The sequence below is a fragment of the Argopecten irradians genome, chromosome 13, assembly GCF_041381155.1.
Source record: "Argopecten irradians isolate NY chromosome 13, Ai_NY, whole genome shotgun sequence".
Lineage (NCBI taxonomy): Eukaryota > Metazoa > Mollusca > Bivalvia > Pectinida > Pectinidae > Argopecten > Argopecten irradians.
This window is the reverse complement of record NC_091146.1, coordinates 13,090,908-13,113,622: the sequence shown is the minus strand read 5'-3', so window position 1 is coordinate 13,113,622 and position 22,715 is coordinate 13,090,908. Positions and strand designations below refer to the sequence as shown.

At 34.5% G+C, this 22,715-nt stretch overlaps 4 protein-coding genes across 4 annotated transcripts in view; 3 read left to right on the top strand and 1 right to left on the bottom strand.

Annotated features, from left to right (window-relative positions):
• The window catches only part of LOC138305933 (cholinesterase-like), a 94,204-nt gene extending 71,853 nt beyond the window's left edge, over positions 1-22,351 (bottom strand). Inside the window, exon 1 of the mRNA XM_069246233.1 lies at positions 21,634-22,351. Coding sequence (XP_069102334.1) covers positions 21,634-21,657 — 24 coding nt within the window. The 5' untranslated portion in view covers positions 21,658-22,351. The remainder of the gene's footprint in view (positions 1-21,633) is intronic.
• On the top strand, positions 3,511-5,648 carry LOC138306471 (uncharacterized). Its single transcript, XM_069246939.1, has 3 exons — positions 3,511-3,626; positions 4,426-4,832; positions 5,138-5,648. The coding sequence occupies exons 1-3, from the start codon at positions 3,517-3,519 to the stop codon at positions 5,554-5,556; spliced, it is 936 nt and encodes a 311-aa protein (XP_069103040.1). The 5' UTR covers positions 3,511-3,516; the 3' UTR covers positions 5,557-5,648.
• On the top strand, positions 6,672-8,100 carry LOC138306525 (uncharacterized). Its single transcript, XM_069246981.1, has 3 exons — positions 6,672-6,691; positions 7,005-7,396; positions 7,668-8,100. Exons 1-3 carry the CDS (start codon positions 6,672-6,674, stop codon positions 8,081-8,083), a joined length of 828 nt encoding a protein of 275 aa, XP_069103082.1. The 3' UTR covers positions 8,084-8,100.
• On the top strand, positions 10,777-12,258 carry LOC138306460 (uncharacterized). Its single transcript, XM_069246920.1, has 3 exons — positions 10,777-10,864; positions 11,152-11,600; positions 11,786-12,258. The coding sequence occupies exons 1-3, from the start codon at positions 10,815-10,817 to the stop codon at positions 11,905-11,907; spliced, it is 621 nt and encodes a 206-aa protein (XP_069103021.1). The 5' UTR covers positions 10,777-10,814; the 3' UTR covers positions 11,908-12,258.
• Positions 22,352-22,715: the final 364 nt, after the last annotated feature.

Genomic DNA, 22,715 nt, shown 5'->3' with positions numbered 1-22,715 from the left:
ATTTACTCTGACAACATCAATTGAATAGTATCCTATATCTAACTTCTTTGCGCATATACACATTATTTCTTTCATTCCGGCATATTTAATCGAAATTGATTGAAAAGCTTTTTTGTATCATTAGCAATAGATCTCCAAGAAGCTAGAGCGCATCATGAAATTTGCCTCCCTCCAGTTGGTATTTATATTGACTATGCATGCCAACTGAATGCCAATGCTTAATATCTACAACCGGAACTCACTCGAGGATATCTGTATTTTACACAATATCATAAGCCACCTACACATATTTCAAGTTATTTTGTAAATGTTGGAAATATCAAAATACATTTTAATTTTCATGTATACTTTTCAAACCATCATTAGGGAATAAGAGCTTTTTTAGGCATTTTATTTCAATATAAGTATGGTAATTTAACACTGTTTGTGTCCGTTTTATCATAATGATGGGATTCAGTCTGATTTATGAAAATAGATTGTGGTATTAATCTAAGAAGCATGCATTATGGGGAATAAACACAAAGAGTAATTTCTTTAGTCGTATTTTGAATAATAATAAGGTATCAAACATGAAACATTGTCTCATTAAATTCAGTGTATTCAGTGATTTCATTCTTATGTGCTGAAAATTGTTGTTTTATTTGCATATGATTTCTCATATGTATTTGAGGAAAAGGCAAAAAAGATGATTTCAAGGCCATTACAATAATTAGAAATGATCATGCCGCACATGTATATGGTATATGGATTTCAGTATTTTAGTGAGACCCCCAAAGATGCATCTTTGTTAGGCTAGTGAAATGCAAACAACATATTTCACTTTTAACATTAGTTTACATAAATGCAATTATTTTGTATGTTTATTGGAACTAAGAGATGAAAAAAATAATTATTATACCCAAAAATATATATAGCATTTATTCATATCAGTTTATAACACATGATTTGTTGTATTATAACTTCAAGAACAGCGTATCCATATAGCTCAGATACAGTATAGGTCAACTGCATTGAAATCAGCATGTCGTAGGTCAACATCATTCAAATTACAGAGTTGAAATGTTACTGGATGTAATCCCTTAGACTCAAACCATACAAAGTACAGCTTAATTAAATCAAACATAAGAAATGAAATTGTAGACCACAATTTAACTTCATGGTCTGACTGTATGTACTTGTTTCACTTCACCATAGATGTAAATATAAAAAGTTTTGCAGAACTGCCACAAATAATAACATAATTCAAAATGATTTTTAGTTTCAAGTTATGCTGATTATTTGACATTATGATACACAATTCTGTTTTTACAATTATTGTTATTATAGTGAAAAAAACCTTATAATTTCCTAATGATATGAGTAATTCATTATAAAAACATTAAGCTGTTAGGCAGATTTCCATTCCCTAGAAACAGATACTGTGTGTTATAGAAACTTAATTCAAAGCTTTGTGTATCTATCAGCAGTCTAATGTCTTAAATTGTGACTGACTTTGATAAAGATTATTTCAAGAATATTCAACTGATCACAGAAAAAAACATGCTGGGTGTATGTTTTGTTTGACATTCTTTTTAATCAAAATTCTTATAAATAAAAGAAAAGATTTTAAAATAAAGAAAGCAAAAGTCTTATAATTATTAAAAAAATTTTGTCCTACACTCTTGTATTGTTCACTTATATATGTAAGCAAAACCATGCACACAATAGGGCAGCCTTATATTGTCCTTTATCTCAGATCTGTTTTTAAAGACATTATTTAATGTACACAGAAAGAAACACTTAGATATGTAAGTTAGATGGGGAAGACACCAGTGTGTATAACTTGTGTGGACAGTAGTCAGCTGGAAGGTAAGGTACTAGCTGCTGTGTATTAGATGATGCAGGCACAGAGGGATGGTCAACAGCATCTAAATTAGCATGTCATAGGTCAACGGCATTTACATTACTGAGTTGAAAGGTTACTGGAAGTAGTGCCTTAGACTCAAACCGTACAAAGTACGGCTTAAGTCAAAAACAGACATTCGATCTTAATGTAGAATAATTTAAAGAACAAATATTCCAACGAATGAAAATAATATGCTTATATTATAGTTGGGAATTAGTCAATAAAGAGACTGCCAGTACTGACCGCTGATCGGTGTGTTTTCTCCAGGTACTCCAGCTTTACAGCTAAACCTAATACGTCCTTAACTGATCATTGCTGTTAAAAGGACATTAGTCAATCAAAACAACTAGAAAGATAAGAGAAGTTATACACATTACCAGAAGTGATCTATGTCCAATCAAGAAAATCGATCATATCATTTTAAGTTACAAGTATCCCAGGAGACATGTGCAACAGCTGTTACTACCCGGCCGGATCTGCCTTATACTTACATTAGCTTTTACGTACTGCCTATATATAATGTTAGGCGCATTCGAATACCTATCTACGTATGATATACGACCTACACATGCTTGCCTATGCGTAATAAAACATTGTCCCAATGTCTAGTGGGATATAGAAATGACATATTCTTCGATTTTGAAATATAGCATTTTGCATATCCTTTTATAATGTAATGTCATTCTTTACTGATGTAATGGTGCTTTTTTCTTTTTTTTAATTTTATTCTCAACGAATTTGTGGGATCACTTCTTCGTGTGCCGAAACATAATATTATTTACAGCATGGTTCATTTTGGTTATACTAAAAAGACTTTCTGAACACATTCAATGACAAGATATATAGAGAATTTATACAATATTGTTAGACATTTAGGTGTCGGTCTAGATATGGTTGTCTTTATCCACTAAAGTGGTAAAAACTACTACTGTATATTTGTATTAAAAGCTTTAAGCACATGCATGTGCATGAAACAAATGTTGCCAATATATAGCTTACTTTATACATCATCAATCGTAAACTCATGTTGGAACTTAAATGGTAGTTTATTGATACAAAATACTTGAAAGTCTGGTTTTCTCTATAGCGTAAACACGAAAGATGAATATCGATATATTCATTCCTTTGAATGTGAACATATATTGTTTTACTTTCAGCAGTAACAAATACAAGTGCATGCATGAAACCTTTACGTAAGTTCTTTTTATAAAAGCTTGCCAACGTATGGAATTTTATTGATTCCTTGATGTGAAAGAAGTTTGACAATCGTTTGGTATTTCGATGATGAACAATAAAGCGTTGGCGCGGCTATAGCCAAGCTACTTCTATATGACTTTGTAAATATGACGTCCATACAGTTTGCTTTGGATTCAACTTACGGTTATATGTGTAATACAGGTATATGGAACATAGGAATGCACATGTCATTGTCGTGGATTCTCCGAACAGACAGATATACTATTTCCCTTGACCGAAGTATAATCCCTTATCAGCTGGTTTAAAAGTAATCGTAGACGAGTGCATGTCTCGTAATATTTCATAGGGATTCCGACCTTTTCTGATAAGAACGACAAAAACATAGATAAATTGGCATTTCACTGCATCTGTTTCACTAGTCATATGAAGTGACAATGTCGTGTCAACTATTCCATGTGCTTGTGATAGTATGTCCATTGATATGGATGGAAGTCAGCGGAGACTACCCGGGGCTATCATCTATGGAAGGTGATGACACGGACAGGTAAAGTTAAGGAATCACACACTGATCGCAACACAAAGCCATGCTGCATTTTATAATACCTGTGATATGGAAAGCATTAACCGAGGACGGAGTCCACATTTTCCACAGGTCGATTTGACAAAACGACGTATTAACCAATACTGAAAGATATTGTTTCCTTCTATTTTCTCGGCATTTTGAGTAATAAAATCTTTAAATTGAGATCTTGAAAAAAGTAAATTTGGTTGGATAAGCGTTACATTGTAAAATTATCATTATTAACGACATAGGGCTGCTACAATGAAATTTAATCATGAAACCATTACTCATTTCTGAAGTGGCTACGTTCACACATTCCATCAGTACATAGACATACATTTTTCCTTCTTTTGTCCGTAGTGTTGTATAAAATGAAAAGCTATTGTATACTTATATCACAAACAAAGATTTGTTTCAGAATACCACTTACAATAGACCTCGTGTAGCTAAAAAAAACAGTCTACGCACCATTGTCTTGCTGCAAATACTGACTGATTAATCAGTAATTGTAAAAAAGACCACATTTCGTTGAACTATAAAGTTAAATTGTATTCGATATCATCTTTGATAGAAATACAACCCATTGTCTTTCAAACTCGCTAGTGGACACGCTTCATGTAGGTGACAAATGTCTAAATATATTTCGGCGAACTTTTTTCCTGATCAATCATTCAACTTCGCGTCTTGTTTACCCTCTACGTATTGAGCTACGGATCTAGAACCGTTAGGTCAATTGTATACAGGCAGTAGTTTGTTTAATGTTTGGTAATATCTTTAACAGGACAGTTATCGAGGACCAGATACTGGCTCTGATCATAAAGGTAGAAAGACAGGGAGAACAACTACTACGTCTGCAGAAAACAGTCGAGAAACACACGCAAGATTTGGCAGTGAAGGACAACATGATACACAAACTCCGGCGGGAACTCAATAGATTCACGACAAATGATGAAATACATAGTAAATCTTCGAAAGAAATACATAACGACGTAACAAAAACAAACCTGTTAAATAATGGTAATGGTGTTATAATCACTAAACACGGAAACGGTAGTTATCGAGATGTTCTCACTCGTAACAAAGAAAATCCGAATAGGCTGAATACAAATGCTGCTAAAGTGGTGTCAACGGCCACAGAAACACTCAGAATGTCCGAGATCAGGGAATCGTCAGTCAACAAAAGGAACAGTAAGTATCGGAAACCGTTTAAACGTCCACTTATACTTATGTGTATATTAACAAAAAAAATCAATGTATCCAGTTGTCGATGAGCTCTTTCAATTTTATGAATAAATGCGATGTAAATGGATATCTTCATCTTTACTTATTTATTTATATCAACTATTTTGTATAATTTCAAGCCTATAGGAATTAGTATTAAAGCGATGATACTATCATATACGATGTCAGAGACATACAGTCTGCCTATATCATCAAAACAATAGCATATTCCATATATGTTGAAGTTCACCTTTATATTTTGGGGGTTTCAGAGAGAGTCGACAGTTCACTAACAGGTAGTGATGCCTTTAGCGTTTCTTTGAACACACATACAGACGTAACTCCCAATAGGATAATTGTGTTCGATGACGTCATGATTGATGCAGGACATGGCTATAATCATGGTAACGGTATCTACGAAGTTCCGGCCACGGGTGTATACGTATTTACCTGGTCTATCAGAAGTGGGAACAACAATGGCGGCAATATGATAACACAATTGACGGTTAACGGGGTCGTGCTTTCAACTACAAATGCGGACAGTGATGCAAACAACTGGGAATCTGCTACCGGGCTCATTGTGACATCAGTATCCAAAGGCGATCATGTTTATATCAAAGCGTATAACGCAGGGAAGGTGATCAGTTACGGCCATAGCAGATCAACATTTTCTGGATGGCGTCTGTTTTGAAGTATTGTAACCTGTAAGTGCATGTAATTAAAATGCTTATTAGTGTGAGCTGTCTTTTGTTTTGACCATTCTCGAAACCTTCCTTTCAATTGTTACATTAAACCTAAGACAGTTCAGCACATAACACAGATAGAATACAAAGAAGCAGGAACGATCGTAGTGTAATAATGGGAGCACTTTTAACGAAACTATGATATTTGAATCGATTCGGCTTAAGAACATAACGGTCAAAAAGAAATTCGTACACAAATTCAGGGAAATCGAAATTGGAAAGCTATCATTTATGATTGACCGATATCGCCAGCCCGTATTTAGGCACATCACATAGTCGTAAACGTAGTACATGTACCTGTTTGATGTCGTAGCAAACACGAGATAAACGCAAAGTCAGGTGCGGTACCAAGACGGTTTGATTGACAGTTGGCGATCCGTCATTTCAAGCTGGAATGTACTATATTATGTTTCTTTACATAATTACATGGGGATTTGGGGCCCAAATGGTCAAGACCATGTATAAGTTAATATCACGGTAATGCTTTAGAAACATGTATCATATATAGAAAGCAAAACAGAAGTAAGGTGATAGGAACATACAATCCACATTGTCGTTAGATATCTAAAAAGTTAACCCGTGACCTTTGATGATCATACACTGGACAAAAGATAAGGAATTTGTACTTGTGTGATTATCAGTTAACGACGAGATGTTACGCGGGTCACTTTATGCACTTGTCGTCTGTCCATTGATTTGGAGCTGGACAATTACCGGAGGGTATTCAGATAAGACATTGGAAATAGGTAACGTTCACCGGTGTCTATTTCGGTAATAGTCTTTTCTGTATAGAAGTGAAGGGAAAATATGTTTAAGCAGAGAGTGTAAACATGCTTTTAACAAAAGTTTCGTCCATGTAAAATTTTCAAAGCTTCTTTTGCATATGTTTTTATTTACTTTGTCGGCATGTTAAATTTACATCTTTACTTTTCGATAAAAAAACCTGGTTTCTACCGTTTGGAAAGATAGGAAAGTGTATAAACATGATATATCGGTAGCTTCAATTGTGATACTGAAATATAAGATTATAATTCCGGCTTGAAATGACAAACTTACTCTTAAGATGAAAACAAATGAGGGGAGGTAACACCATACTTATGTATTTGTATATTACAGAGTTATCTGTCCTTGTGGTTAGGTATATATTGTGATGTCATGTAATTAGGAGCGTAACGTAATATTTTCTGAGAAACAACGTGGATTACGCTAACAAAACAGTGATGTCACAAATAGAGGTAAATCGGAAATATGTGAAACGGAATAGAAATGTTTTTTAACGGCGACAATGGATTTGTTTTCTTCGTGTTCTAAATTCGACTCCATCTCATTACCATTACTATTAAAATGGCATTTAAAAAGTAAGTCAATCAACCAAATATTGGTTTGTAATTAACAGATTCTTTCGTGATGCCCAGATCGATGCAATCATACAGAGGATTGACGCCCAGGAACACCGACTGAAGAGTCTGGAAAAAGCGGGAGAAGAAAAGGATAAGAAGATTGAGGAACTTGAACAGAAACTCAAAGACGTTACTTCACATTTAGGACTACACGTACCAGCATCTGATACACCAACCATAAGTGAACAGGTACCCGACCAACAACAGTACACCGACTCAATGGGACCCACAGAAGCCATCGTCGGAGACTCCAAAACAAAGACACACGACAACGAAAAGTCTTCTGGAAACAATGAAATCAACAACGTCAACTTTCTTCATGATGCGAACAAATTGACAATCATTGGACATAAGACCACAACACAAAAGATTGTAAGGAGTAGGGGAAGTATGTTGATTGAATACATCAGTGCAGACACATCCTCGTATTTTTCACTTTATATTACACGTGTTATCACAACATAGAGACTGTTAAATAGGGTCAGCATAGCAACTGTGTCTTTAGGCAACGTAACGCATGTGGGGAAGTGATTGTAATATTTATTTACTTATTTCATTTCAAATTCTACAGCTTCATCTCTGTAGTTTTATCTCGTCGCTTTACATTATGTATGAATGGAATTTTAGAATGATTTCATGTCATTTTTTTTTCGTTTCAGAGCGGGTAGATCCAACATCTTCCGGTGTGGCTTTCAGTGTATTCTTAGCTTCAGATATGCACGCAGTTTCCGGAAGTATAATTAAATACGACAGCGTCAGAACTGACACCAGAAATGCATATAACCATGGAAACGGTATATACGAAGTCCCAGTGAGTGGTGTCTATGTTTTCACCTGGTCCACCACTAGTGATTTAAATGGCGGGGGTTCAATATGTTCCCGCCTGATGGTGAATGGAGCCGATAGATCGGGGACATGCGCCGATGCTACTACTAGTGACTGGGACACCGCCACGGGCCTGATTGTGACGTCAGTAAATTCCGGAGATCACGTGTACATTACGTCTAAATCTACCGGAAACTTAATCAGCCGTGCGGATGATACGTCCACGTTCTCTGGATGGCGATTATTCTGATATTTTATCTGTTCACATATCTGTCAATAAAACTTTCGTCATGTGGAAATCAGACGCGCTTTCTGGTCTTTTGAATAAATATAAATATATATATTTTTCATATTAGAGTTATCTGTCCTTGCGGTTAGGAACTAATTGTGCGTTATTTTAACGAACGTAACGTTTTTGTTTGAGAAAACTACATATTGTTTTGCTCGGCATTAGGTCCTATATGGATTGAGGTACTGATTTAACAAAAGCAGCATAATATATTTTATATGTGTGTGTTAATTGTACAGATATATATATATACACGATTTAACAGCTGTTATTGTTCAAATGATGTGTATGGTTTATGCTGTCGGCGGTTGAGCATCTTTTTATGTCGCGTAATGTTGCATACAATCACAGAGGAAACATACCATTTTGTATATTGCACTTAAAATTGTCTTTCTCTTTCAACTTATTTTGCTTTCTTTTTTATGCTAAATCTGGCTTTCTGATTGTATAATTTTATTTTCACACCATTATAAAAAAATCGAGAATCGTGAGAAGACTGAAGTTATCGTGACGTCACAATAGCATAATTGACATGGCGTAATGATCTGGGAAATAATTCACAGACAAACCAATATAATTGTGCACTGACACGTATTTCATGTAATCAAATTGTCTAAAAATATCATTAGCGTCGATGTTAGTATATTGTTTTATTTCATTGGGTTATGAAAAAAACCTTTTGTTTACAAACATTGTTTACCCAATGAAATTTATAGATGCTGTCATCAATGCTTAACTGTGCCATAACGTGGTGAAAATTTTGATAATTTATTTTCCTTCAGTAATCTATTGAAAGCCATCAGGTTTGATGAATTAAGATGTGAAAATCTTTCAAATGGACATGCAACCATGTATAGTACCTTACACCGTTAGTTGCAACACAGAATTTGAACAGTGTAAATGTATAGATGTATACATACCTGTGAATTTACTTAAAGCACACTAAATACACTGTAAAAGTGTGAAATTATTTGTAGACCACAGCTTGACTAAATGGTCTGCTAGTATGTGCAAAAGCATTTTCAGCTCCTATTTGTACATGTGAAAAATATCTTCTTGATTCTTCAGTATGAAATTTACTGCATATTAAACTTTACAGGAATATGACAAAATGGAGAACGAAATATCGAAAACAAAATGACAGGTTGCATGATCTACTACTATTATAATTGATTTACAAACAACTACATTATATAAATGAATAAAAAATGTTTTTTTTTATGATTTGAAGATGTTTACACCGAAGATTTTTGCCAGATAAATAATGGTTTGTTTTCTATTCCTACCACAAGATGATTTATGATTTTATTCAAAACAACATATCTCAGCTTTCCTAAATACTGTCCTCTTATCAACGAATTATAAAATGTATGCGATGACATGACCTACTTTGTAGCCTGTGTGCATATCAATAAACTGTAACATATAGGCGATGTAATTATTTAATGAACATTTAATAACAAAGACAGATTATAACTTTCGTAATTGCTAAATACACTTCCTCTGGGGGCGCGTGACATTCACTGTCCTTGAGCATGCTATTAAAACAATTCAGGTTTTCTTTCCCTGCCTTACAAATGACCCTATATGGGCTTTTTCATCGGTTTATTGAAAATAGTTATATTTATCTGAACACGTTTCGTTGTAAAATGCATAGTGCTATAAGGTGTTTTATATATTTGCTATATGAACATTTGACATTTTAAATAAACAACAGCAATGATCAAAGTTCCTCAATGCATGGATATATACATAGTGTACTTAGATTTATTGCAACCATGCACTTAATTTTGCCTTTACTCCTTGTAAGATTTAACACATACTTCTGGTATAAGTAGATATATATAATATATATAATTCGTTTATGATATAATTATTCGTTTATAATTTAGGACAGAATTTGTTAATTTATAAAAAAAATCCAATTTCATTTGTAGCGATTTTCATTTGCTTAAAAATACTTTATCAGCCTATGAAATGAGAAAAAAATGGCGTCGCTGTCTATAACATCACTTCTGGTTGGCTTCGCGGTTTATTTAGAGTACATTGTAATTTTGTGTTACATCCTGAAAACATAAAGAGTTAATCTTGAAATAAATAACTTCTATATGGTTTAATATATTCGTTTATTTTATATGTAATGTTCATGGTTTGGTAAAACATCAAGGTATTTGTAATGGTTCCAGAACAACAAAGCGATTCCTCTTCCAATGTCGTCACCTTCATCGTGTTTTTGAACCACAACACCGTCATCATAAAACAATGTCTCAACTTCCATTCGAATAGCATCCAAATTATCATTGCTGATAATATTTCAATGGGAAAGCAGACTAAAATAATCTTTATATACAACTGTTTTCGATCATAAAACAATTATTTCATATTCGATAGTGATAGGAAACCCCTAGACTTAAAAGGATGACTGGACAGCTGTATGATTACAAAAACAATTATGAAAGTTAATGGGTTTATGCTTCAGTTCGAACGTTTTATTTTACATTATTCAACAGTTGGTGCATTATGTTTCCTTCATATTGTGGTATATTCGAGACACTAAGCGATAACATTATCTACAGTCTAAACGACCTAACAAGTCAATGCAACTAATACAAGATAAGAGATCACTTCTTAACTACTAGCTAGGGAGATCATGACTTATTTTACAGTTGTTGTGCTTATCTGTCCCCTAATTATGTGTTGGACTGTCATTGGAGGGCTGGAGACAGGTTGCCATGGAAACAGGTAAACTATATACGAGGTCTGGGGCGGGGGACAGGTAGCCATGGAAACAGTTAAACTGTATACGAGGTCGCGGGACACAATATAAATTCTGCTGTGTTGTTAGTTTTCGATTAGTTAACCTATTCGTGTCTTATGTGAAAGACAGGAAAATTACATATATAATATCTGTTAACAAACGACTGTCCTCTATATATTGTGAAATTCTGGTGTAATTTTCAGCTACATTATATTGATAATAATAAAGCCATTGATCTATCATGTCAATAATATTCTACATACATTTACAGACCCTTCCAAAATGACCAAGTAGCCATACTTATCGAGAGGATGAAAGACCAGGAAGACAGACTTCGGACTCTAGAAAAGGCACGTTCGGAACAAGCTCGGGTTATTGTAGAGAAGGACCGGAAGATTAAAAACCTAGAACAAGAAGTTTACGACATCAAACAGAAAATTATATCAATAAACAGATTAATTAGCGGGCATAAAAATGAAGAAATGGGGAATAAGTGGTCGCACATATCTGAATTGGATACACAAGTGAAAGGACGATATCCCACCGAATCGGAGAGGTGGGGTGGATTCAGCTCGGGAACACAGAATAAATCTAATGAAACTGACGAAATTCAGAAGAGGGTCAACGTATTTGAAAACCAAAAGCTGAAAAACAAAGACTCAACGAAATCATCAAAACCAGTTGGAATTGGCCGGAAACAATTTGAAAGGAAGATAAACAGTAAGTATTGTTAACTTTTGTTGTGTGAAGTATGCATTGATTTAAACATTTCATTTTCATATAATTTGTTAAACATTTTTCTATAAGTAATTGTTAGGCTAACATGTCTTCCGTTAGTTAAGCTTTGAATAATCAATTTGAATGTTGTTATACATTCAATGTAATATGATTGATTATCGTTACAGAGAGGGTTGATAGTACTCCGACGACTGCCGTTGCCTTCAGTGTGTTTTTAGGTTCGAGTACTGATGTGGTCACACAAAGTATCATTAAGTACGATGGCGTCATGATTGACAAAGGAAATTGATATAGCCATGGCAACGGTATATATGTTGTCCCGGTCAGTGGCGTGTATGTCTTAACCTGGTCAACCACAAGTGCTGTGAATAATGGACACGAGATATTTTCACGACTGGTGGTCAACGGGGTGGCCAGGTCCGGAACCTGTGCCGATAGTGATGCCTCAGACTGGGATTCCTCCACAGGTCTAATTGTGACGTCAGTAAACGCTGGGGACCACGTGTACATTACGTCACAAACTACAGGTCAAATCGTCAGTTCCCCAGCAGTAAGATCTACCTTTTCGGGATGGCTTTTGTTTTGAAATAGGGTGAAAATTTTATATGGGAGTAATCACAATAAAATATATTGCATTTAATTTGCTAATGTTTTTGGTTATTTTCAATAGATTCTAGTCACAAAGCACTTTTCACACAATAGACAAAATTTTAAGCAATAATCCATGCTGAACAAGACTTTTACAGGGCTCCTGTTCAATTTCATCATCTAATGCCGTACCTAATTTTTCATTACCTGATTTCACACTTAAAAATAACACCAAATATTGATGGAGACAGGAGATATCCATTTTGTTATATCAAAATTGCATAACTGATGTTATACCATATTTTACGAAGATTTGAAATAGAATATTCGTTCTACACATGGTTCTGTGTTGCCATGGAAATATGACGTCATATTCTTTACGTTACATTGCATGAGTGTTAGTCGGAAACTTCGTATTTAAGTTGAACTTCACCCGCCATATATAGAGAGACGAATATGAAATTTTAAATATGAAAACGTATGCATTTTAAAACTTGATATCGTTGATAACTGTTTTTACCTTAAATCGTCTAATTTGAAATCTCATTATGGGTAATATTTTTTTCTGAATTCTTTCAGTCGAAAATAATAGCTACCGAAGTGTCGGATTCAAAATGGAAGCATAAGTGCGATGACGGACTTGTTGATCGTAGTGTATCAGATGGCTGCGATTGCACGGTGTAATATTTATTCAACATGTGTAATCCAAGGTTAAATGACGATCGATTTATATGTCCTGTAGGTATAAAAAATAAGATACTCCTGTTCATGTGCTGTCTCTCACAGCTAGTCAGGATAAGTATGAGTGATGACCGAGTGTCTGTGGTCCTCTGTCCCATAATCTGGACCTAGACAGCCAATGGAGGATATCTGAGGCAGGAGGCGAATGTCAACGGAAACAGGTCATATGCATTATCACATTGTTATTGTTCGTTCGTATTACGCGTATCTATTATATATTGGTATTCATATTTTTGGTATACTGCTGTTTTCGCTTTAGATTTGTATCTGCTGTCCCTAATACATTGTCGTAAAAGGCGACTAAATTTATAATCTTATCTTTTCTTTCTTCCCAACTTACTTTTTTCTTCCTAACGTCTCCCTTGATACCACCTTACATTTGACCTTCTGTGGAGCGCTCGCCCTTGTGAGGTAGGCTTTGTGTTCTGTCCCCTGGCCGAGACACGCCAAAGTCAATTTCAGTGGTAGTTCCTGCTCCTACTAAGCGCTCAGCATACCAGTAGTAGAACGACTGGTTCGCCCTGTATTATAATGTAACCGGGTTGAGTGTGTGGCTTGGCGTCCTCGGCAGCATGCTTCAGCGATATAGCACTATAAAAGGGCAACAGTTCCGCTATAAAAGAAGACACGACACGAACATACCGCAGTGTACCATGCACCTCGCACTACACATACGCTACACACTGCATACAATGAAGGGCGTCCTGGCCCTGGCTGTTAAAAGGACGTTAATTAATCAAACGACCAAACAAATAAAAATCTGCACAAATATCACTATACAAAATAAGTAATGAACTATGAAATAATTTACGTCGATTATCATAGAGAATTTTTGGATACGTTCATTGCATCGCATTTAACCGTTCATATATACGTTTTCGTTTCTGTTTATACTGTTATAGATCATGTCAATATGACCAGATCGAAGTCCTGATTCAGAGAATGGACGGACAGGAAGTAAGACCGCAACGTCTAGAGAAATCGGTTGCTGAGCTAGCCAAGGCTTAAATGGAAAAGGACAAAAGGATTCAGGAACTTGAACACGAACTTTAAAACGCAAAATTATAAGTGGCGCCAGTCCCCAAATCGAATAGCACGCATACCCGTAACACAGTAGATGCTATACGACAGCAGCAGAACATGATGGGATATTTCGACCAAAGGACACCAGGAAACCGACAGAAAGAACAGGAGGAAAAATCTGAAAGTCAGAGGATTCAGATCGACGCCCAGCTTAATGTCACTAATGGTGCGAACATGAAAAATCTAAAGCCAAATGGAGCCGGAAACAAGCGCATTGCACGGGGGACAGTAAGTATATATCACGCTAATAAAGGGGTTATATAATAAACATAATTTATACCATACACCTTAGTTTATCCTTCATACTGACTGATAAACATGTGATTTATTTATCAATACCATTCACGTGAATCTGTTTCAGATCTGACGAAACTTTATCTAACGTGACACCGAAGTTTTACAGTTGATTACAACATCATTCAATCCCGCCAAAACGTGACGTCACATTCACCAGAATGTCGTCATTTTTGCGATATAAAAACCCCCTTATTGTGGTATCGTCTTTTTCTTGGCGCATGACAGAGGTTGTGTATTGTATTTAATTCTGCGTTAGAGAGTAATTCTTTTTGAGCACTTCCATTTCAGTAATACTGTTTACGAAGGCGCTGATATATTTCCAACAGCAGTAAAAAGTAGTACACTTTCATTCAAGTTTAGTGAATGAATATTTTCTTGCACAACAAATAGTGTCTTGAATCAAGCCCAACCAAGAAAATTACCGACAATTTATTTTCGTTTTGAATGTCGTTTAATAGCCAATTGCTGCAGGATGAAGAGAATACACGATTAAAATTTACAATAAAAGGTATGGTTTTGGTGATCGACACGGCAAAGACTCGGCATCCCGGCTTTTCTAAGAATCGCACTAAACTAAACTATGTAAGACAATAATCAAGCATTATCAATATGACTTGGTGTTACATAGTCTAGATCTGACATAAACGCACTATATTTCATTATCAATATGACTAGGTGTTACATAGTCTAGATCTGACATAAACGCACTATATTTCATTATCAATATGACTAGGTGTTACATAGTCTAGATCTGACATAAACGCACTATATTTCATTATCAATATGACTAGGTGTTACATAGTCTAGATCTGACATAAACGCACTATATTTCATTATCAATATGACTAGGTGTTACATAGTCTAGATCTGACATAAACGCACTATATTTCATTATCAATATGACTAGGTGTTACATAGTCTAGATCTGACATAAACGCACTATATTTCATTATCAATATGACTAGGTGTTACATAGTCTAGATCTGACATAAACGCACTATATTTCATTATCAATATGACTAGGTGTTACATAGTCTAGATCTGACATAAACGCACTATATTTCATTATCAATATGACTAGGTGTTACATAGCCTAGATCTGACAAAAACGCACTATATTTCATTATCAATATGATTAGGTGTTACATAGTCTAGATCTGACATAAACGCACTATATTTCATTATCAATATGACTAGGTGTTACATAGTCTAGATCTGACATAAACGCACTATATTTCATTATCAATATGACTAGGTGTTACATAGTCTAGATCTGACATAAACGCACTATATTTCATTATCAATATGACTAGGTGTTACATAGTCTAGATCTGACATAAACGCACTATATTTCATTATCAATATGACTAGGTGTTTACATAGTCTAGATCTGGCATAAACGCACTATATTTCATTATCAATATGACTAGGTGTTACATAGTCTAGATCTGACATCAACGCACTATATTTCATTATCAATATGACTAGGTGTTATATAGTCTAGATCTGGCATAAACGCACTATATTTCATTATCAATATGATTAGGTGTTACATAGTCTAGATCTGACATCAACGCACTATATTTCATTATCAATATGACTAGGTGTTACATAGTCTAGATCTGGCATAAACGCACTATATTTCATTATCAATATGACTAGGTGTTATATAGTCTAGATCTGGCATAAACGCACTATATTTCATTATCAATATGATTAGGTGTTACATAGCCTAGATCTGATATAAACGCACTATATTTCATTATCAATATGACTAGGTGTTACATAGTCTAGATCTGGCATAAACGCACTATATTTCATTATCAATATGATTAGGTGTTACATAGCCTAGATCTGACATAAACGCACTATATTTCATTATCAATATGACTAGGTGTTACATAGTCTAGATCTGGCATAAACGCACTATATTTCATTATCAATATGACTAGGTGTTACAAAGTCTAGATCTGACATAAACGCACTATATTTCATTATCAATATTACTAGGTGTTACATAGTCTAGATCTGACATAAACGCACTATATTTCATTATCAATATGACTAGGTGTTACAAAGTCTAGATCTGACATAAACGCACTATATTTCATTATCAATATGACTAGGTGTTACATAGTCTAGATCTGACATAAACGCACTATATTTCATTATCAATATGACTAGGTGTTACATAGTCTAGATCTGACATAAACGCACTATATTTTCATTATCAATATGACTAGGTGTTACATAGTCTAGATCTGACATAAACGCACTATATTTCATTATCAATATGACTAGGTGTTACATAGTCTAGATCTGACATAAACGCACTATATTTCATTATCAATATGACTAGGTGTTACATAGTCTAGATCTGACATAAACGCACTATATTTCATTATCAATATGACTAGGTGTTACATAGTCTAGATCTGACAAAAACGCACTATATTTCATTATCAATATGACTAGGTGTTACATAGTCTAGATCTGACATAAACGCACTATATTTCATTATCAATATGACTAGGTGTTACATAGTCTAGATCTGACATAAACGCACTATATTTCATTATCAATATGACTAGGAGTTACATAGTCTAGATCTGACATAAACGCACTATATTTCATTATCAATATGACCAGGTGTTACATAGTCTAGATCTGACATAAACGCACTATATTTCATTATCAATATGACTAGGTGTTTACATAGTCTAGATCTGGCATAAACGCACTATATTTCATTATCAATATGACTAGGTGTTACATAGTCTACATCTGAAGCATATGCAATCAATGAATGAATTTAACAAATCAAAGTACTCAAAGTACTGCCAAAGTACTCAAAGTACCGAAATATGAAATATGAGTAAAAACGTCATGGAATTGAAATTGTCTCAATAACATTATTATATTCAGCATATTGAAGTGCTTTGACCAAATCTGAATTGTCTACTTTTAACGTAGAATAAATCAAATATTCTGTCCACCTCAAAATTATTTGACTTCTATTGTTTTGTCCTGTTCATGTCACTTGTAGTCATCCACCACCTACACACACAACACATTATTTTAACAATTGTTAAGTAACCCTACTAAGCACGATCTATACAGGCTGCAATATCAGGAGTACAGGTTCAAAACCAATTTCATGATCGCCATTTTGTATGACTGAAACACAGTTTGTTCCCAAGGGAAAAGCGTTATCTGTTGAAGATAAAATGAGAAATACATAACATGTGATATAAATAGCGCATGACATATGTTCCATAACACATTTGTTCCTCACGTACAAGTATACGTCATAATCAATAAATGACGTCGCATGCGTATCTTGCGTGTCTTGTAGGACGACAATATCACAATCAACTCTGTGATAGAGAGATAACGGCTTTATTTCTATATCGTATGTAATTACTTACGATAAATATACATATTTACATTAATGACTATATCGTTGAGTAATTTGATATACCGCTAGCCCAACAGAATGTGGTATATCAAATAATTAAATTTGCGTAATATATTACATATTACAAATCCATTTATACCAGAATATGTCATATATCATAGAAGTTGTATAAACTCAACACAGGTGAAATAAGATATATTTTAAAGGTATTGAATAACATATATTGATATATAAATTCAATACCTGGGAAATGCAAAAGGTAATATTAAAGAGGGTAAAACAATAAGTAATTTGCCTAAGTCACAAATTGAAATAGTCCTTTCTCTCTGAGAGAATAATAATATATGTTTTGTATATCTAAATAAGACATACTATAATGCAAACCATGATATATATTTCAAGTAGGATATATTTCACGTAAAAAATGTTTCACAGCAATTTTTTGTCTATTTGTTTACGAGCAATATGCAAACCCAATTACAAAATAGACTTGCAGCAATTGTATCATTAAATCAATAACAGTTAAAGTACCATTAAACATAATCTACATGTATCTGTCAACGTCCATATATTCTTTCTATTTTCAACAACATTATATCCAATCTGATTAAAATACAAATCCTTATTATCACTACGTTTGATTGGAGTGGTTAAAATTATCTGTATTTTCATCAGATTGCATTATAACACAACACTTTATCAACGTATTCATGAAATATCGGAATACGTTGACCATAAGAATCGTTGGATTGTTTCGCAGAACAAGGTTAACTTCGTGTAACAATCCGCTTACCTGACAAAGTTAAAAATAACACTTATCACAATGTTTATTTTCCAGTGAACTGTTATCTGATCGGTTTTAAGTTACCTTACATCATTAAATTTGAAGGAAGAAATCCGCGATACCTAACCAGATTATGTAACGAACCAATAATCATTAACACGAATATCTGTTATATTTTTATGTATATATCTCACAAACCTAGCTAAGCTTGCTATGATGAGAGTATATTAAGACATTTGTTTTGTATTTCCATCACATACAATATATATTTTCAGGTTATTCCTTACAAATCAATCAGCTATGGAAATGTATTATTTATTGGGGTACTGTTTACTGTTCGTCATTGTACCAATCAGAAGCGACCTTACAAACGTAAACGTCATATTTTTATCTGTTTGGGCTGATAAAGTAACTTGTTAAGCCAATGAAAGTGTTCGTTATATACAAGATTAACCTATTACAAAACTTCATAGACAACTTCTATGCATTTGGCATTCCATTAAAATCTAGAGTGGGAAATGGTAAATGTAAAACAAGGCTGCCAAAATAAGACAAAGTTCTCTTTAATGATATGTAATTTATCATTACAGTGAATAGTCGGGCAAAGAAAACCAGTCAAAATGCGTTCATTGGCCTTCCAAAAGTTCTCACATATTAATACAACGGTCAAGTTCTGCTTACGTTTCCCTGTTCTGACCATTGAAATAAAGAAAAGTTGAAAGCATTGAAAGCGAGGCTGCGTGGAAATGTAACCACGGACATAGTCAGCCGGGAGGACGTTTTAGCATTCGTATACTTTAAATTAATTTCTACGTACCCAGACAGATTTTGACGAGAAAGTTTTTTTTACTATTCCATAACAAATTATACTGGATACATTCACTCCATTTTTACTGACTTTAGTCATCCTTGCCCGACTGTTCACTTTAATTATGACCAATTTTATTCGACAATTTTATACTTGATAATTCATTGCTTACATATTATTTATTTGTCTGCGACAGACAGAGAAACAATGAGAAGCCTGAATATCCACTAGAAACAATGTTAACTCACTTAGATATGTTCTAGACTGGTTTCAGTGAGTTTGATCTACCTTTAATCGCACAATCCACCTGTTAGTTTTTGCAAACTGCAAATGTCATGAGTGAAATACACGGGACGCCATGACAAAAACTGAAATGACGTGGATTAACAAAATCAGAATTTGAAGACAATAGAACAAAACTACCACCATCTCTGGATTTTTCAACATATATTGACGGTAAATGTCATTCAAAATGTTAGTTGTTGTAGTATGTGCATATCATATCCGGTTTTTACAACGATTATTTCATATGAGATTTAATGGAACTCGTCTCAATGTGTTCATATAAAATAAAAACTCATGATATATTCTATTATAATAACAGATATCTAGGACAAAATGTATCATACATTAATATGATAGAAAATCATAGAATTATATAAATAAAAAAGTTCCATTTATCGAATTATATCCCACATTCAGCAGGAAGCCCATAGCTGGGATTTAGTGTGGAGCAGCAGTGTGGTGCATACAAGATGGGAGTCATTGACATTTTATGGTGCGGTTCTTTTTTCTGTAATGAGTGCTTCAGAAAGTGTCATGTCGGCTGCGGTCTTCAGTGTCAACCACCGACCACTATTTGTCTAATTTGTTGGTTTTTCAGATATATATTTACATAGCTTAATGACTTCTTAACCAACATTTCACAATTTTTCATTCAGAAAATATATTCTAGAAGTTAATTCAATGGATCACATCTCTGTTTATTGAATGTACCTATTACTGTACTTTGAACTAATTTTTGCTGCCATATGTATATATAATCATTATGTTTTACGGGAAAAGATAGATTATACGTTTACAACTTGTGTCCAGTTTAGGTATAATGTGCAAAAAGATTATGTTTAGATCAAATAAGGTATACCCCCGTAGTCTCACAATATTTTAACGTACGGAAATGTGTATTTGCACTGAGAATACATATTGCAGTATTGCAGACACCAAAGTAGGAACGTTTCAGTATCTGACGGCACATGTCTAGTAACGACCCTGACGGTATATGTCTAGTAAAGAGTCTGACTGTATATGTCTAGTTAAGAGTCTGACTGTATATGTCTAATTAAGAGTCTGACTGTATATGTCTAATAAAGATTCTGACGGTACATGTCTCGTAAAGAGTATGACGGTACATGTCTCGTAAAGAGTCTGACGGTATATATCTACTAAAGATTTTGACTGTACATGTTTAGTTAACAATCTGACGGTATATGTCTTGTAAAGATTCTGACGGTACATGTCTTGTAAAGATTCTGACGGTACATGTCTTGTAAAGATTCTGACGGTACATGTCTTGTAAAGATTCTGACGGTACGTGTCTAGTAAAGAGTCTGAAGGTACATGTTTAGTAATGAGCCTGACGGTACATGTCTAGTACAGCACCACAATTTACTTAAACAGTATTTGATATATATTAGATTACCTCGCTGACAGTCCGTCTCTAGAAACCGACACAATCGATGTAATTACGATAGTCTATGAAGATTATGACAAAATAATAAACTTCTTTAGAAGTGTGTATCGTGAAATCTTATCTACGATAGTAATGATGAGTGAATGATGAATACCATGACTTCCGAGTCTGCAAAAACAATAAAAAATGGGGAACAGATACAACAGTAACTACATTGTACGATTCCACATATATGCCTTACCTTATTTTAAAACCTTCCGAATCAAACGGCTTTAGCAGGGTGTAATTATTTGCTACTTGTTCCTCATTCACGATTTTCCTTACTCCCACTAGGTAGTTTTTTTTAGGTATTTTTCCTAACTTTGATATACCATACGACTAGTGTAACTAATGCAGACTATAACATTGATAATAGCTTTGAATTATGTCATGGATTTGCTTGTTATATCATATCACGAAAAAATGTTTATATGCATGTCTTCTATGATGTTTAGATATATTTTGTTAAAAAATATCCTATCACTGAAAATATAAAATTGATACAAATTGATTATATTTAAAACTCCTTTTTAAGTTTGTAAAGTTGTAGTTAGAATTCGTACTTACATGACAGAAGGCTACCGTCCTCATACACTAAAGAAACCTATTACTATAATCCCAGGAACACGTGGTCAAACACATGGTTTCTATAGTAACCACCACAAATTGGCGCGATTTCACACCTCGAGCAATTTCTGCTTTCAAATACCAGTGACGTAGTCGTGGACGGGACTTCATGATCTCCCGCTCAAAGTCCGTGGTGACATCACCAAGAGACGTTACATGGGGCTCCAGACAGGGGAGACATGGTCCTGCGTTATCTGCACACCAGTCCGGCCTCTGTTACACTGACGGTAGCAAGTATCGGCGCCCTACTCTATATATATTGATCAATTACACAGTCCAGGTTCAAAGGTAAAATGACGTCACTACGTACAGAATCAAAGGCGATGATCCAGAGGAGAGAGAAACTGGTACATGAGTATAATAACAAATGTCATTTACACAGCTTTAAATAGATTGCAGTATCGAAACGATTACTTTTTACGAAACCTATATTCTTAACAGGTCAAAGTTCATCTCGGTGACAAACTGTCGTTGATGTTCGACGTCTAACAGAACAAAATGTACATTCCATGTTTTCAATGCGTCTCGGGTTTAAAACAGTAATTTAGCCTGATGAATGTTCGTGAGGATTTGTTTTTTATATCTGATCAAAGGTAAACCTGCCCGATCATAGGCTGTGAGCACCATACATAAAATCCATCTCTATAATATCATTGTGCAGTTTAGACTTGTGATCGGAGCGGCGTCAGTTAGATATACGTTCTTTCTTGAGGTTTTTCTCGAGATTTGAAGGCAGACACTGTTCAAATAGATTACACGACAGCCAGACAGGTTTATTGATAATTCGATAAAGAAACTTATCTCGGATATAAGTATTTTATAGACGGATTCAGTGGAGCGTAACAGATGGTTTGTGTGCAGATCCATCCACGTGTTCTTTCAGACGTTGATAACAGCATGAACTTCTGTATGGCTATCTGTAGACACTGCCCATTACGGTATCCAAAGACCATCGTCAGCTGTCATAATGTTGGTGGTGATCTTCTACTTTCGAAATCCATTCTGATAAGTTTGGCAATGGC